Source organism: Neofelis nebulosa, chromosome X, assembly GCF_028018385.1.
Source record: "Neofelis nebulosa isolate mNeoNeb1 chromosome X, mNeoNeb1.pri, whole genome shotgun sequence".
Taxonomy (NCBI): Eukaryota; Metazoa; Chordata; class Mammalia; order Carnivora; family Felidae; genus Neofelis; species Neofelis nebulosa.
The window spans coordinates 17,743,033-17,763,152 of NC_080800.1; the positions used below are offsets into that span (position 1 = coordinate 17,743,033).

Genomic DNA, 20,120 nt, shown 5'->3' on the forward strand with positions numbered 1-20,120 from the left:
CTCAGAATGGCTAAGATCAACAACAGAAGAAACAAAAGGTGTTGGTGAGGATGTGGGAAAAAAGGAACACTCCCACACCCTTGGTGGGAATACAAACTGGTGCAGCCACAGTGGAAACAGTATAGAGGTTTCTCAAAAAATTAAAAATACAATTACCATAGGATCCAGTAATTCCACTACTGAGTATTTACACAAAGAATATGAAAACACTAATTCATAGATAAAGGCACCCCTATGTTTATTGCAGCATTATTTACAATAGCTAAAACATGGAAGCAACCCAAGTGTTCATGGATTTATCCATTCATGGATAAATTTATCCATTTATCTAATGCATAAAGAAGTGGTATATATACACAATGGGATATTATTCAGCCATAAAAAAGAATGAAATTTTGTCATTTGCAACAACATGAATAAACCTGGAGGATATAATGCTAAGTGAAATAAGTCAATCAGAGAAAGACAAATACCATATGATTTCACTTGTATGAAATTTAAGAGTCAAAAAGAAATGAGCAAAGGGGAAAAAAGACAAAGCAAGAAAAGGACTCTTTTTTAATATTTTTTTAATGTTTATTTTTGAGAGAGAAGGAGAGAGAAAGAGAGGGAGAGACAGAGGATGAGCGGGGGATGGGGAGGGGCAGAGAGAGAGACACACACACACACAGAATCTGAAGCGGGCTCCAGGCTCTGAGCTGTCAGCACAAAGCCTGATGCTGGGCTCGAACTTACTGCAAGATCATCACCTGAGCCAAAGTCGGTAGCTTAACTGACTGAGCCACCCAGGTACCCCCAGCAGACTCTTCACTATAGAGAACAAACTGATGGTTACCAAAGGGGAGGTGGGTGGGAGGATTAAGGAGTGCACTTGTCATGATGAGTGGGTGATTAAAATAAAACCAGAAAAAAATGTCTTGGGAAAATAATTACATAGCTAATAGAATGGCCAATATCAAAAATACATAAATGAAATATAAGCTTAAAAATAACCAATAAAGGACTTCTCTCTTATATGAACCCATGTGAGAGTGGGAGGTGCTTGAGTTGTAGTTTCCTAGAAGAAACAAATTTATTGTAACCAGGAAGTGGTTCCATATAAGCCTTCCCAGTAAATTGCCTGAAGAGATATCAAAGAGTAGGCCTAAAGCACTAAGGATTCAATAATTTTACTAAATTTTCACCTCCATACCTTCTTTTATATTACTGACATTTTCTTTTCATTAAACTGGGCCTCCTAAATCCTGTAAGCTTTGGCCTTACAAAACCTCATTGTCATTCACAGATGAGAGAGGTTAAGAAGTAATGGAAAGTCATTGTGAATTCATTTGGTGGCAAAACGCTTGCTTGCTGCTATTTGTTCATAACAGCCTTGTAAATATAAACCTTATATCAGAATATATTTATTATATATGTACCAAGTTGTTTTAAAAAGGCTATGAAGTGACATAAATGATTGGTTTAGTACAAGATAAAACCTAGGTAAGTCGATAGAGGCAGTATATTAGTGTTTAACTCTGTTGACTTGTGGGCTCAGACTTCCTTGGTTTGAATAGCAGTCCTACAACTTACTAGTTGTTACCCTTTTTGTCAGCGTTCTCATCTGTAAAATGGGAATAATAATAGTGCCTATTGATGTAAGAGTTTTTGTGAAAATAACTTAGTACATGTAAAGCATTCAGAACAGTAACTGGCACATAGGTCTTCAGTGCTGGCTGTCAGTGTTAGCCCTGAATCGTGAGTATTTCAAGAAGGTAGTGTATTGAAAATCTTCATTTGAAAGTAAACTAAAATGTTGTCTTTGCCTAAAGTACTCCTTTATTTGGTGTTTTATTGTAGAGGTAGTGTAGAGACCTTCTATATACCGAAGAACCAATAAATATTAAGAACTAAAAAAAGAAATTTGATGGAAAGCAAACATTATGTTTCTTGAATTTAATTGTTCTAAGCCATTTCCTCAATTTTTTTTCTTAAATATGTCTTGAATATTGTTTTTCACTACGTAAACTTCAGAACAACTCATTTCCTATTATTCAAGATCTTAACTTTAGGCATTGCATTTTAGGACTTTTCAAAATCTGTTCCTATTAATCACTATTTTTTTTCCTTTTCCCTTTATAGGTCACCATTTGCTGCTGTCACAGACTATTCAGTTACAAGGAATAATGTCATACAGCTCTGCTTGGAATTAACAACAATTGTGCAACAGGTATTAGCTGGCAACCTTTCCTTCTCTTAATTTATTATCTGTTTCATATTCAAACAATGAATAGTATTCCTTTTAACCAAGAGTTTGTAAGATACTGGTTTGGGAGTTTCTACTTAAAGACAAATGGTTCTAAATAAACCAAATATGTGGTTTGGGAAACTATTCATATATCCCAATAAACAAGCATTTTATTTACCAGAAGATGTAAAAATGTAAAAGTATACTGAACTTCTAGAGAAATCATTATAAGATCATAAGTCTGGTAATCTCACATTTTAGTGGGGAGGACTGTACTGCCTTTCACAAAATTAAATTTCCCCATTTAGATAACAGTCTAAGACTTTTGCTCTAAGACCCTGTTCTTTATTAGTACAATTATTAGTTTCATTTATATGTTGCACATATGAAAAAAATACTCATAATAGCTTTTAACAGTGATCCCTTTATGTGACCTGATTTTATTTTTACTTTGAATATTATCCAAACCAGGGATCCCCAAATCAAATGCCTTTAGGAGTACCGCCACTAATATAAATCAAGCCAGGCACGAGATATGGAGAAATCATAGAGTGATGAATTGACTAGTACATAGTTTATAAAATTTAATTAAATCTAATAATGAAACACATCTGAGAAGTCTGAAGCCTGCAGCCACCATGCTGTGTAAGCCCTGATGGCAGCCTCTTGCTGACGCTGCTTTCTTGGGTGCTGGTATCTGTTAACCTATCCAGTGTTTCAGAAAGAAAGCAGACAATAAAATAAGATGATACAGGAGATTTGGGGGAAAACTGATGATTTAATTTTTTATTCTACTCCCTGTCTTTTATTACCGGGGATAATTATAGGAAGGAGGGTAGCTTTGTGACTTTTAATTGTGGAACACATCAGACATTCATCAATGTTATATCATGGCATTGATAAAGTCAACAACCCTTTGTTACTCAGAGACATGCATGGAGAGAGTGAATATTTTTATGAGCTTTGAGATACCCTAACAGTCTCACTGCATGTCTTTATATTTGATATCAGTAAATGTAATTTCTGAATTTACAAGGTCTCAACTGGATGATGGGGAGAAGAGTGGCATTTTAGGACAAGACTCAGCAAACATTTTGTAGAAGATAGATATTAAGTATTTAAGGTTTTGTAGGCTGTGTAGTGTAGGCAATAAGGGCCTTTTGAAACTACTCAACTCTGCTGTTTTAGTGTAAAAGCAGCGTTAGACAATGTGTAAATGAATGGGTGTGGCTATGTGCCTATAAAACTTGTTTTGCAAAAAAAAAAAAAAAAAAAAAAGCTGCAGATTGAATTTGCCCCTTGGGCCATCTTTTGCTGACAAGTGTTCTAGGGCATTGTTAGTCCAGTGTGGTCTGCGGACCAGCAGCATTATGATCCCAGGGGTAAAAAAGCAATAATATAACCTATGGGTTATTATTCTTACCCATGACATTTTTTTAAAATGTATTTTTTAAAACTCGATTTCTTTTAAAGGCATTAAACTTAACCAAAGATTTGAGATATGGACAACAGTGTGTTAGTTTCTTTCTTTTACTATGAGAGAGAAATTGTCTCTGATTTAGAGATGCATATTACACAGTATTTTTATAGTACTCTTCATAGCCTTTTAATATAGATAGTGCTCATTAGCAATCTATATTAAACAATAATAATAATAATGTAAGAATTATTAACTGCTACATGAGAAGATCTGTGATAACTGTATTATGTGTGTTATTTAAGCTTTTTATTTATACATGAGACCCAAAACAATGAACAGATGGTGAAGTTGAATGTGAGAATTAAGTTTATTTTTCAAGTTTTTATACATGAGAAACTCCTATTGTCAATTCTATGAGAATGCCATCCATCTCATATCATCTTGCCAAGTAACTTCATTTCCAAGCATAATTATGACAGAAAGTGGGAATTTTTCAGTTCTTGTGTCTCCTCCAAACATCTGGACCTGGATAGCCTATTTAAAAGTTTACTTTTGAGTAATTGGCTGACTCTCTGTTGCCTTAAAAACGAAGACTGCAAATCTAAATGACAATTATGATGTTTTCTTGAAAATTTTGAGGAAGAGTACTCAGGTGTATTCATTTTCCCTTAATTAATGCATAATGTTTTCTCACTTCAAAAAGGGATCAACAAAGTGATCTTGAAAAAAATTACCTTTAAGTGTACAGTGAGATCATATATGGAGAGTTTTCTATGTTTAGAACTCACAGGTTCCAAAACATACCTTTGTCATTCTAACCTTCAGATGTTACATTGAGAAGAATGGCTGAAATGATTTTCAGTGAATTAAGATTTCCTGTAGAGAAATTGTCCAGTGGTGGAAGTGCGATTTCTGTCAGATATGACTAACTCCCACCTATTCTGCTATTTTTAAGAACATACCATCTAAATAACAAGTGATTCAGCTTTTGTTCCAGAATGTATGAATACCTGCTATTGGCAACTACTTCATAACAAACATATGCCATTCTGATATTACCCTCAAAGGCTTATTTGTGCTGTCAACGCAACCTTTAACAGATGTACTATGTGGCTCAACATTCTCCTTAGGAATTTACTTTAAGACACTAATGGGTTTAAGTTTTGCTGTTTATAGGTCAGGAAACATGGTAGAGTATAGAGACGTGCTTTCAGAAGTTGAACTTGATGTACATTCTGTCTTGCCCAAATACAGAATTATTGAAAACACTCCAAATAATTGAAATATTCCAAATATACTCAGATGTAGAAGGACCTTCTGTACTTTCCACCCACTGTACACTCTGGTTTAAAGAGGATGCCTTGCCGTTCTTAGGACATTTTGTTCTAACATTACCTGTTTCTATTTTTTAAAGTTCAGTAGCTCTTTTGCCACAGTTCCTTCTACCTCACTCTCATTTTCCTATCACATGTCCTGTTCCACTCATCACCTTTAAGATGCTTCTGAACATGGGGCGCCTGGGTGGCGCAGTCGGTTAAGCGTCCGACTTCAGCCAGGTCACGATCTCGCGGTCCGTGAGTTCGAGCCCCGCGTCAGGCTCTGGGCTGATGGCTCGGAGCCTGGAGCCTGTTTCCGATTCTGTGTCTCCTTCTCTCTCTGCCCCTCCCCCGTTCATGCTCTGTCTCTCTCTGTCCCAAAAATAAATGAAAAACGTTGAAAAAAAAAATTAAAAAAAAAAAAAAAGATGCTTCTGAACAAAAACCTCTATACATAGGTAGTTTTGGTTCTTGCCTTGCCCACTCCTTCCCAACTTGTACCTGACCAGATTACTTAATTCATCTACTTTAACTACATCTTTTCTGTTGTATCTTAAGGGAAATGTTAAGATACCAATTTCTCTTCATAAAATACATCTTCCTGACATCCTGATGTAATTTACTTATAAGTATAGAATCGATCACTTTCAGACTAGTCATCCCAAAGCCCAGCTTTAATTTTGTCACTTTTAGCAATTTTCCTCTAGTTTCCAAATTGATTACAAACTCCTTTCTTTGGAATTCAAGGGCATTCCAAGTATGGTACTACCATAATTTCAGTTTTACCTTCCAGTACTACCATATATCTTAATTGTAGTCTACTTCATGTGGATGACTTACTGTTAGTAAAATAGATTTTGTGTCTCATGGTGTGTGGTCTCCTCAGAACATATCCTATATATCTTTATCTCAGCCTGGTAAAATCATGTTCTATTCTTTAAGGCCTCTAGGAAGTGCCTCATTCATGAAACTTTCACTATATCCCACAGCTCTTTGTACCTTCTTCCTACTTGACCATTTATATTTAATGTAACTATTGATATGGTTGGGATCGTAACTGCCACCTTGCTGTTTGTCTTCTATGTTTACCATATGTTCTTTATTCTTTTTCTTTTCTGTATATGTTTTCATTAGTTATTTTTTATGATTCCATTTTGTCCTGTTTGATGACTCATTAGCTATAATTCTTTGTTGTATGTTGTGTGTGTGTGTGTGTGTGTATACATGCAATGGAATATTGCTAAGCCATAAAAAAAGAATGAAATCTTGCCATTTGCAACAAATGGATGGATCTGGAGGGTATAATGCTAAGTGAAATAAATCACTCAGAGAAAGACAAATACCGTATGGTTTCACTCATATGTGAAATTTAAGAAACAAAATTAACAACAAAAAAAGGGAGACAAACACTCTTAAACAGAGAACAAACTGGTTACCAGAGGGGAGGTGACTGGCAGGGGGAGGGGAGGATGGGTGAAATAGATAATGGGGATTAGAAGTACACTTAGCATGAAAAGAACTGAGTAACATATAGAATTGGTCAATCACTGTATTGTACACCTGAAAATAACATAATGCTGTATGTTAATTATACTGGATTTTTTAAAAGTCCTAATATGAACAACGCAATAAAATTTTAAAAACTATGGCATAATACTAAATACTACTTTACATACCATTTCACATCTTACCTATGAAAGTTATATTCTGCTTTGAATAATAATTATCTGACTTCCATTAGATTATGAACTTCTTAAAGACAAGAATGGTGTCTTGCTGATTTTCATATATAGTAGGTGTGCATTACATACTTGGTAAAATAAATTGACCTGAGATCCAGTTATCCCCTCTGGTTAGCACATGCTCATTTGTACTCTTCCAAGAAAAATTTGGTATTAGATCCTTGAATCGGTACTCATTTTATTTCATCTCCTGTGTAAAAGCTGTCATTCTTTCTCTGCTAGTTATGTAAAGAACCCCAGAGAGGGGTGCCTGGGTGACTCAGTCACTTAAGTGTCCAACTCTTGCTTTTGGCTCAGGTCATGATCTCACTGTTCTGAGATCCAGCCCTGCAACCGGCTCTGTGCACTGACAGTGCAGAGCCTGCTAGGGATTCTCTCCCTCCCTCTCCCTCCTCTCTGCCCCTCCCTTGCTTGTGCTATCTCTCTCTCAAAATAAATAAACTTAGGGGCGCCTGGGGTGGCTCAGGTGGTTAAAGCATCTGACTTTAGCTCAGGTTATGATCTTGGAGTTCATGAGTTCAAGCCCACATTGGGTTATGTGCTGACAGCTCAGAGCCTGGAGCCTGCTTTGGATTCTTTGTCTCCCTCTCTCTGTCCCTCCCCTGCTCGCTTGCTCTCTCTCTCTCTCTCTCTCTCTCTCTCAAAAATAAAATAAACATTAAAAAAATAAAAATAAACTTAAAAAATATTTTTAAAAAAGAACCCCAGAGATATCTTAAGATACCCATCACTTTACATCTTAGTTTATTCACTGAGTTAAAATAAGAGTATTGATCCTCATAACTACTTTCCAAGGTAGAATGAGAGCGAACAAGACCTCTGAAACACTATGCAAATATAGAATGCTAACAAAAAATATCTTTTTTTTTTCAAAAAATATCTTTTGAGGAAACAGTTACAAGCATGATATATTAGTGTTTGTAAATCATCTCTTAAAATAATCTATTATTTTTCTACTGTTAGGTGATGTCATATCTTTGGTACCAAGTTTTTCTGGGCTCTAGTCTGTTACTACCTCTCATAGCAATAGGAATGAGGTTGATAAAATAATGAAATAAAATAGCTAAGTGTTTGTTTCTTGATAATGAAACTATAAGTGGTTTTATTTCATTTTGACTCTACTTTTCTGTATTTTCCAAATTTTCTAAAATGAATTCAAGTTGTCAGAAGAAAAAAAATGTTATATAAAGTAATACTGCTTTGTTTGATAAAAGAGCACAACATAGACAAATACTTATATTTTAAATGACATAGTTTACAGTCAGTGTCCATCAATGGTCTCATTCAGCCATTGTATACACACTAATCACTGCATTCACTTGGAATTGTATGCAGTATCTGAAGATAGGTATTAAACTTAAGCTACCAGTAAAAGAGGCCAATTTGAATAAGCAAAGTGTAGATTTAAAAGAATATATATATCTAGGGCATGCATTTATTGCCAGGCTTTCAAGAAATCTCATCTGAACAGTTATGATGATAGTTATACTTTGAAATATGCTGTACTTCAAATTATTTTTCACTCAACTTTAATTATTTTTATTCCCATTGCAACAAGAGGAGATGATCAATATCTAAAAATAAACTGTCACAAATAGCTTTTTTCCCTTCTTAACACAAAGGGGGTGATACTATGAAGTAAGTGGAAAGTGCTTCTTGGTATTGGCTACTTATATTTAAAGTGGTACTAACATTAGAGGTGAAAAAAATATAAATTTCTTTTAACAAGCTCTATTTGGAGTGATTTATTTAATCCTTTATATCTATTTTACTTATTTACAGTTGTGATGGGGTTAGATAGTTATATTTGAAGTCTTTTAAAGAGATCCCTCCCCCAGTACTTTCCTTTCTACATAAGATTGGTTATCATACCACATTTGAGAAAAAGGAGAAAATAGTTTAAAATCTTAAATAGAAAGAATTCTCAAAGAACTGAAGCCTCATTTAGAGCACTGTCAGCAGAAAAATGAGGCAGGTACCCACACACTTCATGCCAGTACTGAAATAATTGCCATGATGCCTGCCCTAATGGGTCACAGCTTGACCTAAAATTATTCTATTATAACAGTTTTTTATTTTCTACCTCAAACACAAAAATGATTAGATTGTCACTAGTTAAGAAACTGACACAAAAGTATCAGTTTGCAAAGTGAAGCTTTGGTGGAATTCAGAATACTTAAGACAAGAGACAGAGGGTAGGGATAGTGACTATTGGGAGAATTGAGAATTAGGCCTATCGCTTCATGAGCATTTCACCTTGGACAAACCATGTACATTTACTTGTGCCATCTATAAACAGAAATAATTCTATTGTGAGTATCAAATTAGATGTGTTAAAAATTGTTCAAAAATATGAAGTGCAAAACAAAAGTAATGTTTATAAAATTGGTGAGAAATACAGACTTGATAAAAGGAATTTGTTTTAAATAATGAATATACACAGATATTTTTTCTCATTTTAGTGTTCATTTTCTTCAGCTGCAGTGAAATTCAGTGAAATCTGAATTATATGCTGAGAGAAAATTTTCAACATGATGTGAAACATTTTAGATCAGATTTTGAAATGATAATATACCTGAGTGAAAACTTCCTTTTAAAATTCAAGTTCCGGTAATATACTTTTACCTGAAATGTCTCCTCTAAATTGTATATATTAAAATGTCTTGCTGTTTTCTTATGGGTTTACTCATTTCTCAGCCTTTTTAGATCCATTTTCCCTGTCCTTAGATATCACTGGTTTTTTTAATAGTATTTGAAATGTTACTTTAGCTTCCCATTCCCAGCTAAAAGTTGGGTAAAAAAGAGAAAAGATTAGTAGTCTTTCATATGAGATTGTTTAAATTAACTTTTGAAAAGAAAAGAAATGCAGAGTAGAAGGAAATTTTAGAAAAAGTTCTTAAAACATCCTATTTTAAGTATGTAATTGTTACCTACTGCTTAGTCCACACTTTCCTTCCCCACCCTCTAAAATCTGAAGAAATGTCATGTACTGTTCAAAAAATCTTAACTGAGAGAATCATCACCAAGAACTGAAAGTTCATTTAGATATTGAAAGAGTTTATTGAAAGAGATTATGATCTTTGCTTCCATTCATCCCACTGATGTTGTATGCCATAAATATAAACATTTGTATGTAGTATATCCTGCAGTACATTTTTCTACATTTTTTAAAGTAGTATCTTCTTCATAGAAAAATTTGGAGTAATGAAAAGAAAAGCATTGCTTTTAATCCTTCCATCCAAAGAAAATCCTGTTATTTTCCCTTTTTATTTCAGCCTCTTTTCATGTATATACACCTATGTATTTTGAATATAGTTTTTTTCATTTAGTATTATTCCATAATTTTTTTTAATTTTACTGCATTGTCCATATTAGGACTTTAAAAAAAATCCAGTATAATTAACATACAGCATTACGTTATTTTCAGGTGTACAATACAGTGATTGACCAATTCTATATGTTACTCAGTTCTTTTCATGCTGAGTGTACTTCTAATCCCCATTATCTATTTCACTTATCCCTCCCTCCCCCTGCCAATCACCTCCCCTCTGGTAACCACCAGTTTGTTCTCTGTTTAAGAGTGTTTGTCTCTCTTTTTTTTGTTGTTGTTAATTTTGTTTCTTAAATTTCACATATGAGTGAAATCATACGGTATTTGTCTTTCTCTGACTGATTTATTTCACTTAGCATTATACCCTGTAGATCCATCCATGTTGTTGCAAATGGCAAGATTTCATTCTTTTTTATGGCTTAGCAATATTCCATTGCATGTACACACACACACACACACACACACACACACACACCACCTCCTTATGCATTCATCTATCAGTGGGTACTTGGGTTGCTTCCATATCTTGGCTATTGTAAATAATGCTGAAATAAACATAGGGACATAGGGGCACATATATCTTTTTGAATTCATGTTTTTGTATTCCTTAGAACTTTGTTTTTTAAAAAAGTTTATAACATGACAATATTCATTAATTTTTAAAAATACAGAAAACCATAAAGAAAAGTGATTTGACATTTCTATACATGATTAAATGAGCCCCATGGTAAGTCTAGTTGCTATCTGTCACCGTGCAAAGTTGTTACAATATTATTGACTGTATTTCCTATGCTATACACTATATCCCCATGACTTACTGATTTTATAATTGGGAGTTTGTACTTCAAAATCCCCTTCACTTATTTTGCTTGTGTTCCCAACTTTTCCCTGCTCTGGTAACCAACAGTTTGTTTCCTATATCTGTGAGTCTGTTTCTGTTTTGTTTGTTTGCTTCTGTTTTTAGTTTTTATTTTAAGTTTATTTATTTATTTTGAGAGAGAGAGAGCATATGCGTGCGTGAGAGGGGCACAGAGAGGGAGAGACAGAATCCCAAATAGGCTTGGTGCTCTCAGTGTATAGCTCAATGCAGGACTTGAACCCATGAACCATGAGATCATGACCCTAGCTGATACCAAGTCGGACACTCAACTGACTGGGCCACCCAGACACCCCTGTTTGTTTGCTTTTTTAGATTCTACATATAAGAGAAATCATACAGTATTTATCTTTTTCTCTCTGACTTATTTCACTTAACATAATGCCCTCTAGGTCTCTCCATGTTGTTGCAAATGGCAAGATTTCATTCTTTATTATGGCTGAATAATATTTCATTGTATATATACAAAATCCTTATCCACTCATCCATCAATAGACACTTAGTTTGCTTCCTTATCTTAGCTATTGTAAATAATGCTACAATGAAAATAGGGGTACATATATCTCTTTGAATCAGTGTTACCATTTTCTTGGGATAAATACCCAAGAGTGAAGTGGAATTGCTGGATCATATGGTAGTTCTATTTTTAATTTTTTGAGGAACCTCCATAGAGTTTTCCATAGTGGCTGTACCAATTTACATTCCTACCAAAAGTGTATGAGTGTTCCCTTTTCTTCACATCCTCACCAATACTTGTTATTTTTTGTCTTCTCAGTAATAGCCAAATTGACCAGTGTTATTTTATTTTTAAATCTTTATTGAAGAAAATGGAGAAAATATTCTTCAAAGATCAATATTGAAAGTGTTTATTTTTTAATGTTTATTTATCTTGAGAGAGAGAGAGAGAGAGCTGGGGAGAGGCAGAGAGATAGGGAGAGAGAATACCAAGCAGGCTCCATAGTGTCAGTGCAGAGCCCAATGTGGGGTCAGTCTCAGGAATTGTGAATCATGACCTGAACCAAAATCAAGAGTCAGATGCTTAACCAACTGAGCCAACCAGGTGCCCTGAAACTGTTTATTTTTGATGGACAATTCCCTCTAAATTATGTATGTTTGTTTTCTAATCATTTTTCTTACCTGTATACTATTTTATTTTTTTAATGTTCATTTATTTTGAGAGAGAGTACACACATGCAAGCAGGTAGGAGCAGAAAGAGAGCGAAAGAGAGAGTCCCAAGTAGGCTCTGCTCAGCGTGGAGCCCAATGCAGGGCTCATTCTTACAAACCTGAGATCATGAACTGAGCCAAAATCAAGTTTGGATGCTTACCCAACTGACCTACCCAGGCACCTATCCGTTATACTTTTTTCAATACAAATCAATAAAAATAAATTATTTATGAAGTATTTTCTAAATACATTTTTAAATAAAAATTTTCATAACATTGTCTCTCTCTCCCTCTGCTCATCTCCCCTGCTCATGCTCTCTCTCTCTCAAAAATAAAATGTATTAATAAGCATATTTTTTTAATATTTACTTTGGGGAGAATGCAAGTAGGGGAGGGGTGGAGAGCGGGGTACAGAGGCTCCGAAACAGGCTCTGCACTGACAGTCTGACAGCAGCAAGACCAATGTGGGGTTTGAACTCACAAACCACAAGATCATGACCTGAGCCGAAGTTGGATGCTCAGCTGACTGAGCCACCCAGGTGCCCCTGTATAAATAAGCATATTTATATTGAGTGTATTGCCCTTTTTAAAATGTATTACTGCTGGGGCGCCTGGGTGGCTCAGTTGGTTAAGCATCCGACTTCAGCTCAGGTCACGATCTTGCGGTCCATGAGTTCGAGCCCCGCGTCGGGCTCTGGGCTGATGGCTCAGGGCCTGGAGCCTGCTTCCGATTCTGTGTCTCCCTCTCTCTCTGCCCCTCCCCTGTTCATGCTCTGTCTCTCTCTGTCCCAAAAATAAATAAACGTTAAAAAAAAATTTAAAAAAATGTATTACTGCTGTTTAATCCAACCTGTTTTATCTTAATCAGGTTGTTATTTACTCAAGGTAAATGCTTGAGAGAAAAGAAGAGCTTTTCTAGGATTTATTGAATTGGTATTTGTGGTTTAAATTCTTAGACCATATTATCTGTGAATACTAAAAAATTAAAAATAAAGATTGCAGAATTTTGTAAAAATAAATATCCTAGAAGTGATTTTTTTCCTTTGAGAGGTGGGGAGTGGGGACAGTCAGAGAGATAGAGAGAATCTTAAGCAGGCTCCACGCCCAGCACAGAGCCTGACATGGGGCTCCAGCTCACAACTGTGAGATCATGACCTGAGCCGAAACCAAGAGTCAGACGCTTAACCAACTGAGCCACTCAAGAACCCCGATAGCCTAGAAGTGATTTTTAAAATTTCATTAAGGAGAGGTGCCTGGGTGGCTCAGTCGGTTAAGCATCTGACTCTTATAGCTCAGGTCATGATCTCAAGGTCTATGAGATTGAGCCCTGAATTAGGCTCTGTGCTGGCAGTGCAGAGCCTGCTTGGGATTCTCTCTCCCCTCTCTCTCTGCCCCTCCTCCCTGTTCACTCTCTCTCTCTCTTTCAAAATAAATAAACATTTGGGGCACCTGGGTGAGTCAGTTGAGCATCTGACTCTTGATTTCAGCTCAGGTCATGATCTCACACTCATGGGATCAAGCCCTGTGTCAGGTTCTGTGCTGACAGTGCAGACCCTGCTTGATATTCTCTCTTCCCTCTCTACCCCTTCCCTGCTCATGTTTTTTCTCTCTCAAAATAAATAAATGAAAAATTAAAAATAAACATTAAAAAATAATAAAACACAATTTAATTAAAGATTTTTTTAATGTTTATTTTTGAGAGAGAGCACGGGCAGGGGAGGGGCAGAGAGAGATGGGGACAGAGTATCTGAAGCAGGCTCTGAGCTGACAACAGCAAGCCCAATGCAGGGCTCAGACTCACGAACAGCGAAGTCATGACCTGAGCTGAAGTCGGACACTTAACCGACTGAGCCACCCAGTCTCCCTTCATTAAGTATTTACGCAAGGAAACGTGCCCTATAAGTTTTCTGACAATAGCTATTATATTTTGCTTCATTACATTTTATCTGTGTGAATGGTACATCCTTTACCTTCTTGGTGGACGTTTTATATCATTTACATTTTATGACAAAATAGGGTAGTGGGCTTTGATACAAAGTATACCTGAGCTCATCATCTTGGCTCTGCTTTTTGACAGGCTATATGAACTTGGACAAATTGCTTCACATCTCCGATACTCTTTATATGTAAAAGTGCATCATACCTTGTTGGATAATTTTAGGGTTGCAGTGAATTAGTAGAAGATCTAGCCCATCATCTGGCATTTAGTGGAAACTTAATAAATGGCCATTTTACTTACCCTATATGCAAAAGAGCCTTTGGAAACTCTAAACTTAGCTAGTTTTTGCTCTGCAGATACTTAAAGGAGTGTTGCCCTGCTTACTTTTGGTATTGAGTAGCAGTGAAGAAAGACCTATTTCTAGAAGGAGTGCTTTTTTAAAAAGGACTTTGCTTTAATTTAGGATGTTCTTTAGAGTTTAATGCAAATTGATTACTGTGCTTCATATTCTGGAAGATATTTTTACGTAAACTGGAACAAATTTTGATCACCTGTGAACCTGCCATCCCTGTCCAACACATTCAAATTACCTAGAGTTGAAAATGGAGAACTCAAAACATGTAAAGGTAAAATGCCAGTGTGTAATACTCAGTCCTACAGAATGCGTGTTGTAGAAGGGATATTAAGATTCAGGTAGTAAATATATGTAAAGTTCTAAAGTGGGGGGTATAAATTACTGGGGTAGGCACTATATATATATTCTGTGGTTCGTATAGTCAGTATTAAAACCTATGAAAGCCCAACTAGGAGAGTCTCTCATTCATCTCAGACACAACTTTAAATAATATATTTGCTATATTAGGGTTAGTGTTTAAGCCTTCCTGAATGAGACATTCTAGGTGACCTGAAAATTGGACTGGGGCTTTTGAGATTAAAACTGGGACATTTCAGATCAAAAACCAGGACAGATTTTATATGCAAATTTTAAACAATATGTATTATATTACTTAGTATACTTGTTGATGGAAACATAAAAGGTGATTCTGTTTTGTGTTTAAACAGCGTATTTAATTCAGTGTAATTATACTTAATCCTTTGCTTTAGCTGTTTTAGTTGATCATGAAGAAGCAAAACTAGTGTTTTTTTTTAAACCTTCTGTATATAATCCTAATACAGTGAATCATAAGTTATAGCTAAAACTATTAGGCATAGTAGCCAGATAACTTGAGGACTTTTATTCTAAAGACAAATACAAAACTAAAAAAATATAGAATTTGCAAAGCCGAGATTATATTATATATGTATGCCTGTATCTCTTAAAAGACCTAGAAGGTAGTCTTAAAACAAATATAAACACACACCGAAATCCTCATTCTTGATATAAAATATAAAATGTTTATTGGTAGCTGTAAATTTTCTGAAGGCTCAGAACGAAAAGATAATTAAGAGTGATGAAATTACCACATGCTAAGACTTTAGCAAAGCACTATTTAGAACATTGGGACATAATCATTTATTATTCTTCCAGCTTTCTGACATTGGCCTGACTTATGAACAAAAACTTAAAAACTTATGTAAATTATATGAAAATGAATTCTGAAATTGATTCTTTTCAAAGCTTTTTTTTTAAATACCTAGACTATATTATGTGAGCATCCTGCCAAAACACTTTTAAAGATGTAGACCGTATCACTATCACCAATAACAGAAGACGAACTAGGGTTGTGTACTAATCAAATTCTTTTATATGGCAAATAGCAGGCTACTATTTCTCAGACATCTTTTTTCTTCTGTGTATTATATTTTTAAAGTTTATTTATTCATTCTGGGAGAGTGCATGCACGGGAGGAGGGGCAGAGAGAGGGCATTCCAAGCAGACACCATGCTGTGCTGCTAGTGCAGAGCCCAGTGCAGGGCTCCAACCCACAAACCATGAGATCATGATCTGAGCAAAAATCAAGAGTCAAATGCTTAACCCATTGAGCCCTCCTCACCCTACTAAATATCTCACTAGGCTTTCTGTTTCTTCACATTTAAACTTTCTGCACAAAGGATTATATTTTTAAATTTATGTAGTATTTTATACATATACAAAAGAATGCATGTCATATATGTGTGTGTTTGTGTATGTTATGAAGCATAACAATGAATACTCATGAATCTGTCATATAATAAATAGGACATTACCAATATTATTTTAGTTACATTTGTGCTCCTCCCCAATCTCCTCATGCTGCCTCTTCTCAGAGTGTTTGGTTTTTCTCCTTAAAATAGTTTTAGATACTTTTCTAAAACCCTTTTTAATTATGCTTGTCTTTGTAAAAATGGTATCACTGTGCATAATACCTTTTTCACTTGATTTGTGTTTCTGAATTCATTCATGTTTTGCCCAGTTACTGTAGTTCATTCACTTTTACTTCATATAATACTTAATTGTGTCTATATACTCCAATATGTTTATCGCTTTTTGTGACAATGAATGTTTGGACATATACCTACTTTTAAGTATATTACATAGGAGGGTAATTGCTGTGTTGTACAGTATGTACATGCTCATCTTTATAATTGTACCACATCCTGTTCTGAAAGTTTTATTGCTCATTTATGTAATGTACTTTCATTGTCTTTCATTGTCTGAAGTACTGTCTGTTCATCATGCTGTCTTATGATGGAGTTCACCTTTCAAGAAGCTATTAAAATTTTCTCACAAAGACCCTATAAAGACAGAACTTTTACCATTATTGCTATGTTGTGTACATGGAAACGTGTAGAAAGGTGGGTTAGGTGATTCTTAACCCTATAGGTGATAAAATAAACTTCAGAAGAGAGTCCTGATATGTTACCATTTGTATTGTACTGTGATTATTCTCTTTAAAGAATAAAGCCAAAAGTAATGCCAATCCATTTAAGAAAATATTTGCTGTGGGAGACTTAGTGAAGGCAGGTATCTGTATCATGCATCTCTGTGTCTCTAGTGCCTCGAAAATAAATGATTGTTGAAATCATTCATTTTCCCCTTAAAATTTCACCAAAAAGGGGCTACAGATTTTTGATTTAGCTGCTGTAACTCTCTGTGATACTGGTGAAGATCTAAAGAGAGCCAAACAAAAAAAAGAAATGATCCTTCAAAATTGATGAAATCCAGGTATATTGTAAGTATTACAAATATACAATTAGTGCTTTACATTTTAAGGTTGCTCGTTCCTATTTCTTCTATTAATTCTTACAACTACAGGGAGATGAATGGGGGTGGGAAGGAAGAGTGGTGACAGTATCAGTCTTCTCCATGAGACAGGTAATGCCCTAGTGAATTTGAGGAGGGAGAGGTGGGCTGAGGGGTTACTTTGGAGAGGAACAAAGCCTAGGAGGAAAGGGCTGGTGTTGGAACTAGAAAAGGGTACCATTACTGTCTAGTCTGCAAACCCTCCCCAAATAAACCCATGTGTGCATTTCTGACTATCATTAAGCATGCTTTTGTAGCTTAAAAATTCCAATTTTGATTTGATACCAAATATGGAAACCTGAGCCATAAAGGAATATATAATATAATGCTGTGAGACTATGTAATGCTAGAGTGGGAGTTATAAAAGTACCTAAGCTGGAAAAATCAAAAGGTTCGATTAGATACCTTTATGGGTTCTGGTTCTGTAACTATTTTATGAATCTGGCTCCACCTTAGGTGCCATCCCCAAACTTTTTCAATGCCTTTTTGTCTATAGTTGGGCTATTTAGCAGTTACTAATAATATAACTGTGAATTTTTGTTTTAATATCTCACTGTTTTCTATAGCCCTCCTTACCCTACTAAATATGTCACTAGGCTTTCTGTTTCTTCACATTTAAACTTTCTACACAAATATTTTACTGCTGTCTCTCCCCACAAGAATTCTGAACAGCCTTTTAGAAATGAAATGTATACTGCCCTGGGCTCTTCTGTTCACTTTTGTAACCCCTCCCTTAAACCATATCATCTAAATGCTATTCCTTATGATGTTTAAAAATTATTAGCAAGAACAAAGGGTCTATATAAAATTTAATGGGCAGGGAATATTAACATTGATATTTTGAGGTTGGCCAAGTGCTTTTACAACATATTATCAGATTTGTTTCTTACAATAATCCAGTGAAGTAGGTAGACCAGATGTCATTATCTCAATTTTGTAAGTGAGTAAATGAAATTTAAGATAGGGAGAGTGACATTAAGTGTCATGGCCAGGACTTAGATCCATGCTTTGACATTGTAATACTTTCTGCTCATTGCTCTTCAAATTGGCTTTACCTTAGAATGAAGTAATGAGCATTTTGGGGCACCTGGGTGCTTAGTTGGTTGAGTGTCCAGCTTTGACTCAGGTCACAATCTCGCAGTTCGTGAGTTCGGGCCCCGCGTCGGGCTCTGTGCTGACTGCTCAGAGACCAGAGCCTGCTTCGGATTCTGTGTTTCCTTCTCTCTCGCTCCTTCCTTACTTGTGCTCGGTCTCTCTCTCTGTCAAAAATAAACAAACATATAAAAAAAAGAATGAAGTAAGGAGCCTTTTAAACGTACTGATATCTGTGCCCCATAAGACCTACTAAATTAGATTCTTGATGGTGGGGCTTGGCATCAGGAGTTTTTAAATGATGGCTCCATTGATTCTAAAATGGAGCCACTGTATTCATACTTAACTAGTTTATTATGAGATGAGTATGATGTGAGAAGAAAATGTATGTGTTCAAGAACAGTGTTTTCTCAAAAGCAGGGCCATGGACTATGATTCACCTGGGGAAGCTTGTTAAGATGCAGATTGTTCAGACTCCACCACAGGTTGAATGACTGAGTCCTATGGATCAGCAACTATTTATAGGTGATATCAGCCCAGAGGCCACACATTTACAAAGGAAGCTAGTTAAAGTTTTGAATATGTAACTCTAGTTATCAGTTGTTCATAGTCAATCTGTGCCATAAATGCTTATCCAAAAGGATTAAACGTGTTCTTTAAAACATCAAATGTAAGATATTAATGAAAATGGTCATTGGCCATTTGTCATAAGGGGAGAATTGGTATTAGAAACTAATGTGTTGGAAACTAGGGTTAATAAAATAAGGAGGAATAATAATAACATTTTAGCATGTTATGAATCATTCTGCCTTATATGGATTATGTTATCTAATCATCACAAATATAGATTTTCATACTTATAAAAGGTTAAAGCATACCAAAAAAAATAGAGCTACTAGTTGTCGACACTGATTTTTTAAGGCATTTGTCTCTGCTGACAAAATAGTTTTTTTTTTTTCCAAAGCAGTTTTTAATAACCCAGTCCCCTTGGATTGGGTCAGCATGACCAGCAACATCAGATAGGTAATTCAGATGAAATTAGGCCTTAACACAAGTGAAATAATGGATTGAAATTATAACTGGAAGTGGAAGATTGAAGAACTGATCAGAATTAAGTAATTAGGATAAGTGAGCATGAATAAGACTTATAAAATTAGGCAAAAATTATATATAAATTCAAGATGGTAAAAGACTAGGTTTGCATAAAGGTGACAGAATGTTATCTGAGGCTGACTGGCGAATTATATTGTGTGAGGAGTGACATAGCACCTCTGAAAAGTAGCACATTTCCTGAAATGAAGTACAGGATATAAAATTCATGGACTTGGGGAGAGCCACTCAGTCTAGAGCATGAGACTCTTGATCTCAGGGTCATGAGTTCAAGCCCAACGTTGAGCATAGAGCTTACATAAAAAAATTTCATGTAATAGTTATTGCATTAAAGTCTGCTTTGGTTAGGTCTTCATTTGCATGTGTGTTCTATTTTTGCCCCTTGCATTTAGTGGAAGATTGTATCAGTCAAGTTAAGCTAGATTATGCTGCAATAATCAACAACCTGGAAATATTTGTGCTTTTAGTATCATTCATGACCAGTGCTCATGCTCCATGTCAATTCTGGGTTACTATAGCTCTACTCCACATCCTCTTCACTTCAAAGCCCAGAGTAGCCTCTTCTTGAACACTGCTGGTCATCACAGCAGAAAGGAAAGAGAGCATGGTGAACTATGCACTAGTTCTTAATGTTTCTGCATGCCAATGGGACACATCACTTCTGCTTGCATTTCAT

The 20,120-nt window shown here is 35.5% G+C and overlaps 1 protein-coding gene across 6 annotated transcripts in view; it reads left to right on the plus strand.

Moving 5' to 3' along the window:
• Window positions 1-20,120, plus strand: part of CNKSR2 (connector enhancer of kinase suppressor of Ras 2) — a 299,979-nt gene that overhangs the window by 98,616 nt on the left and 181,243 nt on the right. For all 6 annotated transcript variants that reach the window (XM_058713719.1, XM_058713721.1, XM_058713722.1 and 3 more), the window contains exon 4: window positions 2,122-2,209. In XM_058713719.1, the coding sequence (XP_058569702.1) occupies window positions 2,122-2,209 (88 nt within the window). The remainder of the gene's footprint in view (window positions 1-2,121; window positions 2,210-20,120) is intronic.